This window comes from Hypomesus nipponensis, chromosome 2 (assembly GCF_054491055.1).
Source record: "Hypomesus nipponensis isolate SF chromosome 2, ASM5449105v1, whole genome shotgun sequence".
Classification (NCBI taxonomy): domain Eukaryota; kingdom Metazoa; phylum Chordata; class Actinopteri; order Osmeriformes; family Osmeridae; genus Hypomesus; species Hypomesus nipponensis.
In genome coordinates, this window is record NC_140362.1 from 3,392,159 (window position 1) to 3,404,609 (window position 12,451).

At 48.5% G+C, this 12,451-nt stretch overlaps 1 protein-coding gene across 1 annotated transcript; it reads right to left on the reverse strand.

Annotated features, from left to right (window-relative positions):
- Positions 1 to 4,580: 4,580 nt before the first annotated feature.
- On the reverse strand, positions 4,581 to 11,918 carry serinc2l (serine incorporator 2, like). The gene is made up of 10 exons (XM_084702321.1): positions 11,779 to 11,918; positions 10,200 to 10,361; positions 9,547 to 9,734; positions 9,008 to 9,087; positions 8,687 to 8,824; positions 8,271 to 8,440; positions 8,011 to 8,101; positions 7,111 to 7,261; positions 6,414 to 6,626; positions 4,581 to 6,088 (listed from the first exon to the last, which is right to left on the reverse strand). Exons 1-10 carry the CDS (start codon positions 11,815 to 11,817, stop codon positions 5,947 to 5,949), a joined length of 1,374 nt encoding a protein of 457 aa, XP_084558447.1. The 5' UTR covers positions 11,818 to 11,918; the 3' UTR covers positions 4,581 to 5,946.
- Between the last annotated feature and the right edge of the window lie 533 nt (positions 11,919 to 12,451).

Here is a 12,451-nt window from a genome sequence, read left to right on the forward strand (position 1 = left end):
CCCAGTGGTGCTCTAAAGGTCAATGAGCATCAGTGATCTCAGGTGTTGATTCATGACACGCAAACCATGCACACACACGCACAGAAACAACAAACAGCCTGACCCGGGACCTGGCACATGTAGTATGTAACACACATAGCAGAACATGTAACATGTTTATTTCCCGGCATTAGATGAAGGTAGGGAATAATTCAAGTTACTCAGGAAGCTTAAATGGTATACTGTTCATCCTGATTTTCTGCTCTATCTTCTATCTGCAATTTGTTTGATGTCACACATACAATATATATATACAGTATGCACATTATTGTTAAAATGATAATTATATTTTTGATGTAACATTGTAAAATGCAAAAATGATGGTCTTGCTGAGAAGGCTCAGTGCATCTGCACCTAGCATGTTCAGCGTCCTCAGAGTTGAGTTCAGGCCAGCAGCACATCAGCGAAGCAGGAGAGACATGCGCAGGTGAGAAAGAGAGGAAGGGAGACGAGGGCGAGAGGGAGGGAGGCCCATAAAGAGAGAGGGGAGCAGCGCGAGACAGGGGGAAAGACAGGTCTGGTGGAACGGGGGACACACAGACTGGTGTGAGTGGGCCGTGTTTCTCCGTCCGACTCTGACTGCCTTACGTAACCAGAGCAACCTGGTACCCGTCTCACGGCAGACGTCGGCTGCGCTGCCTCGTTATATAACCGCATTAGCCGCTCGTTGGAGCGGAGGGGAGCGGGCGCGCGGGCCCGCTCTGGCAGCCTGCCAGCCTCCTTGCGAGGGAGAGGGCCTGCACCGCACTGCTGCAGCCAGCACTCCCCCCCACCCCCGCTCTCTCTTTCTCTCTTTCGCCGTCTCTTTCTCACGTTTACCGTCCGTCGTTTCCTGTCTTTGTGTTTCGATTTTTCCATTTCCCCCCTCTCTCTGTCCTGTTTTTCCCCCCTCGATCTCTTCATCACTCCCTCTCCTGCTCTCCCTCTCTCTCTCCCTCTCCATCCCTCCCTCCCTCTCTCTCTCTGAGGAGGCAGACCATGAGAGTGTGGAGGATGCAGACACAGGAAAATGGCTTGAAGAGCCACACACAGACAGATCGCAAAGGTGTTACGTTTGGCTATGGGGTTAATCACCTCTGGAGAAGGTGACAGACCCCAACCACCAATCATCAGACCGCTCCTATCACAGGCCCTATGGGGTCTTCATCCTGGATTTAATGTTTGGTAAATGTTTCCAGTGCACATATGCCAGCAGGGTCCAGACTCAATTAGCTTTCATGCATGCACAGCATAATTCACTGTGCCTGGATCACACACTTAAAATGCGATTATACCTTCAACAGGCATTTCCAGTCATTGTAGTAATCAGTGGTGGTCAGTTGAGTATCCCGAGGATGAGTGTCTTGGCTGTGCTGTGCGCCTTCAGCCCAGAGGCAGTTTGGAGGAGTCCCCTCATGAGATCAACAGCTTCAACCAACTTTGTTTTTCTTGCGGTGCACCAACAAGTGCCGTAAGCGTTTCAGGGTCAGTGTAAGGAATGAAAGGATGGAGGGAAGTGATGGAAACCCTGTAGGGAGCAACGCTGGTGGAACAGAACTGTGTACCCCTGGCCTTTCGCTTGTTCAAAATGGCGGAGAGGAGAGAAGCAAGCATGGGAATGTTACCTCAAGACTGACCTGTCATCGGTGTTGTAGAGGGGAGAAATGGGCCCAGCAGCCATTGTGAACTCTGAAATTAACAGCATGTAATTAACAGCATGTAATTAACATCCATGCTGGTTGGCTGAACACGGCTGTTTCACCCGACGGTTCAATTACCAACACATTTGAACACCCCAACTCTCATTTCAACGACAAATGACACCCGTTATCAACCGAGGAGATGAAGGTGAGATCGCTGGCAGCTCGTTGAATCGCTTGTTTGATAGAGCAGGTGCCCGGAGGAGAAGAAGGGATTCCGTGTGAACCTGCAGGTTCTCCAGGACGCTTGCTCGGCCCCCCCCTTACTCCGGCCCCCCCTTACTCTATCAGTCCTGAGGAAGCGTGTCTGTCCAAGGTGCTGCAGCCGTGGAAGACACTGGATGTGTTGCTGTGTGATAAGACAGGGTTCGAGGTGTGTTCTGGGTCTTTCTACGGGGTGATGAGCCGAGTTCTCTGTTGGGACAAGGTGTTGAGAGGGAGCCAGAGAGAGAAAGCAGCTGTAATACTCAACTGAAGCAGATAGGGATGGAAAACCATGGTGTTTGAGAAGAGGAGTGGGTTATAAGGTCTGGATGAGAGCATCTTTATGTGTCGCTCACACCGGCATGCTCGTCGTGCTGCGGAGGGCAAGGCGGTAATGTGGAAAGTGTGTAGCGTCAGGGCCAGACGAACGTTTCGCTACCTGGAAGTGTGCGCGTTTGGGGGGTGGTGCGTGTGCGTGCGTGTTAAGTGTGTATGTGGGCGCATGTGTGTCTTTGAGCGCATGTGTGCGTGTGTGTGTGATGATATAAGACCTGACAGAGCCCCTGTCCAGCTGACCCACCAAGCAGGGCTAACTGTCACCCCGGTGTGCCCTTCCTGTGAGAGACGAGACAGGACTTCCACTCTGCTGGTCACTTTGGCTCACCGGCTTCACACGCAGCCCCTGAGTTCATCCCCAAGCAGGCAAACATGCTCGCATGCACCCACCCCCCCACGACCCCCCCCCCCCCAGCATGGCACTGTTCCATACTTACCGCATGCTGCCACGGTTCTGTGACAACTTTGTGATATGGGCTGTTTAGCTATCTCTGCGTCTGGGTGTGTGTGTGTGTGGGGGGGGGGGGGGGTAGAGAAGCTGAGGAAGGTGGGGGTGGGAGGATAGAGGGGGTGGGTAAGGTGAGGTGGAGACAGGCAAGGAGATGGTGGTGGTGGTGGGTGGGGGGGGGGTAAGGGGATGAGGGGGGGGAGAAAGTGTGACCGGATTCGGTGTGTCCAGACTGTGTCCAGACTGTGTCAGACTGTGTCAGACTGTGTCAGACTGTGCCAACTCAGAGAGGCCAAATTCAACAGGCCCTGTCTACCAGCGAGGTGAGAAGGTAGTAAGTCATCCAGAGGGATCACCCAGTCCCTGTGACAGACCAGTCCAGAACAGAAGCCTCTGCTGGTAGACTCCTACCCTGCTCAAACCCGACATCTCTACAAACATCTACTGCTGCACTAGTGGTTTAGTGGAGATGGACAGACGATTTGGTGACAGTGAAATTATTTGATAAAGAAGCATTATCTCAAGCTTTCAGTAATAATTTTTTTTTTGATATATTATCCTTGCATGGAAAGGTAGACCACTTAAAAGTATGTGCATTGTTCGCACACCCATTTAAAATGGAAAAGTTGGTGACTTCTGTTCAGGAGCATTTGTAGGTTGTAGGTCACAGCACATCAATTCCTCCCAGCGTAGCACAGAGACCCATGTGGAGGCCACGAGGAGGCTCAGCTGTGAATGACACACTGGGTGTCCCCGCACCCCCCGGCTCCCCCACACTAATCTCTGGCTGGGTGCTGTCGGAACCCCGTAGGTCCCTCACCACTGAACTCTGATGGGAATGTTATCACCAGACCCTGCACCCAGATAACAGGCGCGCTGCTGCGAGCGAACTGCACAAGATAACAAGTCAGCCGGGGAGAAGAGGGTTGATGGTTCCAAAGCCATCAACAACATGAAAACATCACGAGGGGGGGGGGGGGGCGTCCTGCAGGCAGGGCCACTGCTAAGAGACAGGAAACAGACCCTCTGCCTATAACCGCAGGCAGTGTTGGCGAGGGCAAGCTTTATTAAAAAGGGAATCTCAATGTGGAGCCAATAACTATTCAGATGGTGGTTTGATGATGATTCATTCACTTTCACATCCATTTCTTATCTTGTTTTTGCAATTAGATTTGAGTAAGAATGTTTTTTTTTATTGGATACCTTATCTTGGTTTGTGTTCATTATTGTTTCTCCATTATCAATTTGGGCAATCCGATTATTGGAGGATCTTTAGTTCCACCTAGTGGGCAATGTTGGACAAAGCGAATCCCTGTGAAGGGGAATGAGGCATCCATAATGGTTCTGTTTGAACAGATGCTAGACTGTCACAAGAGAATTATTCACCAGCATGGAAACTTTATTTAAGAATAACAGATTAGAGTTCCTGGATCCTCTCTGACGACATACAGTATATGTTGCACATGCAATCACAGCTCCACCTGCCCAGAAGGCACTACTGAACTCCCAAGATGGACCGATTCATTTAGACTGAGACTGAAGGCACATTGGTTACAGCATTGACACCTTATCACTCAATACTGAAAGATCGTCGCTCAAATCGATTAACTCATTGTTAGAGCCAACCCCAACTGGGTAGAAGATATCGTCACGATGCTATTTACAAATCACGAGGTGAAATTCCGACATCCACCTTCAAACACTTCCATCACAGTACTTATCGTGTCAGAGAACAGCAAGTTCGAGTCCTGAACATTTATGGATAACTAAATGCAGGAGATGACTGAAACTGAACGAGACTTCTGCAAGGACTCACATTGTCTCACTACCTGCAAAACTAATATCGATCCTATTTCATCTACCCTGACACATCCACAGGTAAACACGTTTTATTGGAGAAATGAATCAACCGCTGTGAAATTGTCAAATTTCAGATAAATTCCAAACAACAAACTATTCAAATGCATTGTTACATTAGCTTCTGTTTACAAACATATTTTCATATTGTGCCAAACAAATCCACACAGACTCAGTAACATTGTATTAACACACAGAAAAATAAATAAAGTAACCTTCTGACAGCATTAGTGTTCAAGATCCAACTTCCTGTACCAAACCACTGCACACAGCTAACCCTTAACATCCCACTGGAGGTCCACTGTACTGCAGCGCTCCACACAGAACCTAGAAGCTTCCATCAGAGCAGGCTGCTGTCTGTGTCTGAATCAGGCCCCAGTCACACAGGGGCATGGTGAGGGCCAGACATGGGCCGTGGTGACCACCACAGATGGGTATGCATAACGGTGGTGACAGACAGGGCTAAGCATCGGTCAAAATATGGCTACCCCATGCTAGAACGCCAGAATCCAGGCCTAGTTATAAGGACAGAGGAACAAAAACGTCCATTAGAGTCGTCGGTTTGCAGGATCTTGCATCTAGAGGCATGTGTTTGGGGGGGGGGGGGGGGGGGGGTGGGTGGTTGCTATGGTCACCAGGGGGTGTGTGGCGGTCCCCCCCGGGCTCTGAGCTATGGCGTACGTCTCGGAGACTAGCAAGAGAGCAGAGCGAGGACAGGGAGCCCCGCGCGGGGGGGGGGGGGTTAGGGTGTGTCGCCTGGCGCTTATCTCCCCCCTCACACACCAGCTCTCTGGGGCTCTGCACGGGGACACTCTGGGAGCCCCCACAGCCAGTCCATGGGTGGGGAGACCCAACCACCATGGACTCTGACATATCACAGCCTAGATGTACAGTAAGTAGATGGTAGCACCATACCCTAGCTAGGTGCCACAGATGTGGAGTACCTAGGTACCCTAGATGTAGAGGAGCTAGATGTCCTATATTTACAGTAGCTTGATACCCTAGATGTACAGTAGCTAGATAGGACCATAGATGGTATTGCAATAAGATCCATATCATTATATCTAGTAGGTGCTATATGTCAGAAAGGTAGGGAGGATTTAGTGCAGGTTATCATTGGCAAGTGTTATAACTTCATTTCGTGGCAAGATGATTATCAAAATCCGCTTGACATGTCTAAATTGTACAACGTATCAAGACCACATTAAATATAACAAAATATGACAAGAATACAAAGAAAACAGCCAAAAAATTACCAAAAACTAGCCAAACAGAAATGTATTTAAGACAATCAATAAACCAACACCTCGTTGCATCCATTTAAATCCCTTCATATGAGACGGCAGTGAAGCCTCCTGCCGCCAAGCCCGGGGTCACGCCCGCTCAGTTGAAGAAGTCCCGGTCGGGGAACATGAGCGGGGCAACGAGGGTCCAGAGGTAGAGGCCCAGACCCAGCCAGCTGGAGCTGATCTTCACCCACACTGCGGGCATGGAGCTCTGCATGGCCTGGGTGCTGGTGTCTGGTCTGGGGTGGAAGAGACACACTGAGATGGTGCGAAATACAAGGAGTCACTTTTTTTTTTTTTTTACCCTTTTTCTTCACAGAACTCCAAATATAGGTAAGGTGAGGGAATTGGACTTGTTACAGATGAAATGGCAATAACAAGAAAAGTAAACAACTTAATTCCGTAAGCTTCTGGAATTAAACTTTTTTTCCTAGTACTAAATCTGTTCCCCGGGCCATAAATGCTTGTGAATCCTTCAGATGTGTGTGTGTGTGGGTGTGTATGTGTGTGTGTGAGAAACGTACTGGCCCCAGGTGAGTGTGTCTGTGTGTGTGAGGTACTTACTGGTACCAGTTGGTGAGGGTCATCATGATGTAGAGCGAGGCCAGGCAGAGGCTGAAGTGGAAGAAGGAGTAGCTGTAGGTGACGGCCTCCTCCTCATCATCCACGGCCCTGCGGAAGCCGTCCTCCCCCACCTCCCCCCCGGGGCCCCCGGAGCCCCCGCCCTCCTCGGTCTGCATCAGCTTGTTCACCTGGCTGTTACTGGACGAACGGATGCTGGACGAGGGGGAAGGAGACAGAGAGAGAGGTGGGGGGAGCAGAGAGAGAGAGAGAGAGAGAGAGAGAGAGAGAGAGAGAGAGAGAGAGTAAGAGCATGAAAGATAGAGACAAAGAGAGAGAGAGAGAGAGAGAGAGAGAGAGAGAGAGAGAGAGAGAGAGAGAGAGAGAGAGAGAGAGAGAGAGAGAGAGAGAGAGAGAGAGAGAGAGAGAGAGAGAGAGAGAGAGAGAGAGAGAGAGAGAGAGAGAGAGAGAGAGAGAGAGAGAGAGAGAGAGAGAGAGAGAGAGAGAGAGAGAGAGAGAGAGAGAGAGAGATGGATTGATGGATAGATGGAGAGAAGAGAAACCGAGGAAAGATAGAAAAATAAAAAGGATAGAGAATAGGTTACAGCGAGCCAGAATGTTCGGGAACAGACCTCTCACGGTCTCATCACAACGGATGTTTATGACACCAAGGAGTGGGTACAGGGATCAGTTTGAGTACCTGGCGTAGAGCGTGCAGAACAGGAAGATGATCAGCCCCACAATGCCCTGTCCGTCCCACCAGCGGACAGTCTCTGCAGGGACGCTGGGGTCAGTGGTGGTGGTGGTGGTGTTGGACACCAGACTCAGCAGGCTGGGGTTACACTTACGGTCTTAAAAACACACACACACACACACACGATTATCATACGAGGCACAACAATACAATAACAATCAAGAACATAACGCCGACACCATTGAGCACCGGTGAGTATTCAGTGGTGAGTTCTAACCTACGACATCAACACAGGGTCAACTCGTGTTTACACAAGACATATGGGCGCCTGGGCTACCTGAGCAAAAACAATCACAGCACACAGGCCAGGCGTACTGGGCGGGTGAAGCGGACTAGCGGAGGGCTGCAGCTCACACACAGTAGCGTTATGGCTTTAACAGCAGGCTCACCGGAGCAGAGACCAGGCTGCCGTGGTGAGGGGGGCAAAGACGGGTCAGAAACACAGGAGCGAGACACAGACCGTGCCACGGCTCCAACCTCGGAAACAACGCGTTTGAACTACGCACTCCTGGTTTTGAATATCTGCTGCGTGCTCTCCATACTCTCTGCACTGTTATGGATCAAATCGTCCGGTAAGGGGCATTCCGGTGCCGGTGAGACACCAGATAAGTGCAGGCAGAGGCCTAACCGCAGAGGAATCCAACCGTGGCCCTTTGCTGCATGACTTGCCCCCTTCTCTGTCCCTGCCTTTCCTGACACACTTCACTTTAAAAAGAAACCGTCCAATGAAGCGTGAATCATGAACAACAAAACATCTGCTGTGTGATTCGATGTGAAGGTACTGGGAAGTCCCTCGACTCTGGCGGAGCGGGGAGGGCAGGCTGAGAGGAGAGGGATGAGGCTCACCAGGGTTGTTGGTCATGGCCGACCAGGTGACATACATGGTGTAGAGAGAGATGAGGGAGGCCTGGAGCAGACCAGACTGGGGCTGGGCCTCCTGGAACACACACACACACACACACAGTCACACACACAAAGTCAGACACACGCACACACAGTTAGACACACGCACACACACAAAGAACTTCCCAACTGTATGTATGATAATAACCATGGTCATCATACAGAACAGCTTGCATCCCATCATTAGAGGGATGTGTCAGCACCTGTACTCTGGGCAAGATGGACACCACGGAAACGATGATGCTGAAGATGAGGTTGAGGCTGATGAAGACTTTGTGCTCTGTGCAGCCGTCGGGCTGGGTGTAGTACACGTAGAACAGCACCACAGCCGTGAAGGCCAGGGCGTAGTGCAGGATGGTGAACGACAGCAGGCCTGAAACACACACACAGTCAGAAACATGCTCAGAAATGTCTGTGCCCATGACTAATGGGTGAATAATAATTGTAAATGAACATGATACTGTCAGACAATGTCTGACTATAAAGTCACTATCGTATCATCTCATCGTCATATTAATATAATATTATTTCATATCTCAGTGGTGGAGCATCTGACTGAAAATGCAGATTGTTGCAGGTTGAAATGTACGTTGCTTGTAGGTTTGAGAACATTTCTCACCGGCAAACCAGCAGTTCTTATTGCCCTCTTCAGCATTGCCCACCCACACCTTGTTCCAGGAATGGGCAAAGTCGATGAGGAGGATGAGCTGAATGATGATGAAGAGGAAAGAGCCCACCACGCCAAAGTAAAACCACACTGGAGAGGAAGGAAGACACGAGAGACAGTATTCATACCCCCAAGCCTGGAGATACACGCTAGTGTTCCAAGTTTCTGTATCCTTGAAGGCCGAACAGGAACCCGATGGCCAACAGGAAATGATGCTGACAGGAAGTGATGTCAAATACAAACAAGGCCTGGACAGACAGAAGAGCACAGTACCAGTGTGGAAGGTTCCGTCAGGAATGAAGAACGCCCCCACTGTGATCCCGACCAGGATCAGAAACTTGAAAAACCAGAACCTGGGGAACAAACGCAGGTTTAATCACACGCCGACACAGTCTGACATAACAAGCTACTGTGGATACTATTATACATGACTGACAGTCATGATCATTGAGAATATGCATGTTTACATAGCAGACGCCATTATCAAAGTGACGTAGAGGGGGAACTCGAACCTGGGACCTCTTGATTTACTCTACCAATGAGCGAAACCCATTCCGAGTACAGCAAAAGGCCCGAAAAAAAAAAAGATTTATTTACTCTTTTTTAATTAATTTTTTTTTAATAGAATTTTGGGGGCATTTTCATGGTCAAAGGACAGTTCCAGGTAAGTGTGACAGGAACAGTAGGGAAGAAAGAGAGTGGATGACCTGCAGCAGAGGGCCCGGGTCGGGTTGACCTCCAGGCCCCTGGGGTCAGGCCTCAACCTGCATGGCACGCGCACTCATCCGGTGAACCGCCCCTGGTTTCCTCACCCATTCTGAACGACGGCTCGCGGGTCTTTGCTGCTGCGCACGCGCACCATGATCACGGCGAACAGGAAGAAGAAGCAGGTCATGGCGAAGCACATGCGGTACACAGACTTGAAGCCCACGATGGCGTCACAGTTCACGTGGTTCTCGATGCCCGGGATGCTGCTCCCGCCCTGACAGAATCCTGGGATCTGCGGGCGACACGGAAGCCACAGAAGATCAGTTACTTGAGACATCGTCATTTGACGAACACGGTCGCGGAAAGGATGGCGTTGTGGGATCCTTTAATGCTACCAGAAAGCCATTTAGAGGTCATAATAATAGATCAAGTTCCACAAATAATAATAAGAGACAAGAAAAATGCTACAAACGTCAGGATTGTCACTCCAAAGTGTACACTCCAACCCCAGCTGTAACAAACAGGATTCAGCTTGTTCTTAGAAGCAGGCGTATCTGGTATCAGGGTGCGGATTAGGAATTCAAAGTCAAACGCACGACACCAGACTCTGGAACACCGACACCAGACTGTGGAGGAAGTGTCACCTGCAGGAACAGGGTTGGGCAGCCCTGCTGCAGTGCAAGGCAGGCCCGGGGGAAGAGTGAGATGTCAGGGGGGGGGGGGGGGGGTGTCGGGAGAGGCAGGGAGGGTTACTCACTTTCTGGAGCTGGGTCTCCATGCCTGGGAGGATCATGATGATGGACACCAGAGTCCCCATCAGGAGGAAGAAGGAGAACACCAGTTTGGTGACGGCGGAGTTGCTTGAGGAGGGGCAACACCCACAGAGGAGGCAGGGAGCAGAGCCACACAGACAGGACGCCTGGTAGAGAGGACAGAGGAGTTCAGCTGTGTGGATGTTTTATTACTGATGTTGTTATCTGGGCCAGGTAAAAAGGTGTAAAAGAGATCTTGCATCTCTATGGGACTTCCTGGGCAAATAAATAAAGAAGGGTTACTTTGAGTTTAGTATACCATGCGCTGTGGGCAATGCGGAGCAGAAATAAATAAAAAGATAACATTGCTTTTTCTTGGGGTGCAAGTTTGACAGAATGGATCGTTAAACTGGTTAAATGTCACTCATACTCTTATTTATTAAACAGAACAACCATAACACCAACATAACCATCTTTGACACACAAACATGAGACAATAACACAAAACCACCTGGCCATGAATCAGATGGGATCAGAAGTAGCACACGCCCAAACAGCGTCTCACCAGTTCTGATGACTAACCTATCTTCAGCTTCCATATTTAGAGGAGTAGCCTTGAATTTGTATCTGGACTCAGGCAATATGAATCACTTGGACAGCTAGTGACCAACAAGAAACCCCCAAATGAACCCTTCCCAGTAGATAAGATCTCACCACCAGATCTAAACACCTTCCTGGGTCTCTCTCCAAGTCACAGGGTCATCAAACCCCAGGAGATGACCATCCCAAATGGTCACCTGTCCCACTTGTCACTAACCCCCACTCACCCTGTGACCATATGTCTTGCTTTCTCACAGACAATTCAAGACATTCCAATCCAACATGAATATGCAACAATCAGAATTTCAAACGGTTTTTTCCCTTTACATTCTCAATTGGCAATAATAGGCTACCTGATGACAGACTGCGGTTTCATAAGCTTCAAGCTGGTTTGTAAAGTCAGCAGAGAAGAAGCAGGTAATATAATAAAGAAACTAGGTCAACTACAGTAACTGAACTTTGTCCCTTTTGACTGGAGAGACAGGAATTAGGAGTAACTTAATTGTCAGCAAGGCAAATAACCCTGTGACAAATGTATCGTTCAATTAATCGATGTAAATCGTTTTTACGTCTCTGAAAATTTTTTGCAGTAGCTACCCATTTTAACGTAATTGCTCTCCAAGAATGACAAAACATCCAGTACTGTGAACCCACTATAGTATCTGAGCTCAGATGCAAATAAATAGTGTGACGAGTACTTCCTTGAATGTTGCCAGATAATAATTAATCCAACACATGACTTTGCTACTATTGGAAATCCGACTATTATGGACATCTATTTATCACCATTATATAGGGCATGAATACTTGTTATTTAACTAGTCAAGCATACGCAACGGCCCAACTACATTATCAACAATTATTATTATTGTTTAAAAAAAGCCAGCAGCTAACGTAGCCTAAACTAGCCTACTAGCCTACGTAAAGTAACTAGCTTTAAACAACAAGTTGACCATAAAATGCAAGTCAATCCGTGGTACTTACACAGCTGGCTAACGAGCATAAGGCCATACAAGCCCCCATTTTTATATCGATAGGTTGAAACCAAACAGTTAGAAGTCGACGTCCTCAGCCGGAGTCCAGCCGTTGTCTGGCTAACCAGGTCATAGACTACAAAGGAGAATGCGGAAGAAGACGGATACTGCCACGCCCCCTAGCGGTCTCTTCTCGTTTTCTAGTGTTCCTCCGCTTGTTTCGTTTTTACAGTTCTAGCTAATATGTTATCTTACTTACCAAGTATATTTATACAATTTTATTACATCTGACTTGTCAGTTAAATAAACGTGGAACATATCTCTGGTCGCGTATTTCGGTGATGCTTTCCTTCAGCACCCGCACTTTAGATAGCGCACAAGTCTCATCAGACTAGATTTTCCTTGTTTAGGAAAACATTTTAATTTATTTTTTACACTGGACTGATCATGTGTTATCATCCATAGTTTTTCCCACGCCAAATTTGAAATCGCCCTCTTGAATGGTTGATGAATATCTATGAATCACGGACAGAAAGCCGGTGGTGCAACTGACAGCATGCAAAATCTTAAATGGATATAGCACAGTAAAATATTTTCGTCCATGTTAGTTTGAGTAGAGCATCCCGATGTTTATTCTTTTTTTCTTTTTTTTTTTAGGAACTGTTTATGGTTACAATGTAAAC

Excerpts from the sequence above, each read along its gene's own strand:
- serinc2l (XM_084702321.1), bottom strand. The coding sequence starts at position 11,817 with ATGGGGGCTTGTATGGCCTTATGCTCGTTAGCCAGCTGT. Across the intron at positions 8,441-8,686 it reads TAAGAACTGCTGGTTTGCCG|GCCTGCTGTCGTTCACCATC; the intron begins GTGAGAAATGTT and ends TGTGTGTTTCAG. Across the intron at positions 6,627-7,110 it reads TTCTGCACGCTCTACGCCAG|CATCCGTTCGTCCAGTAACA; the intron begins GTACTCAAACTG and ends CCCCTCGTCCAG.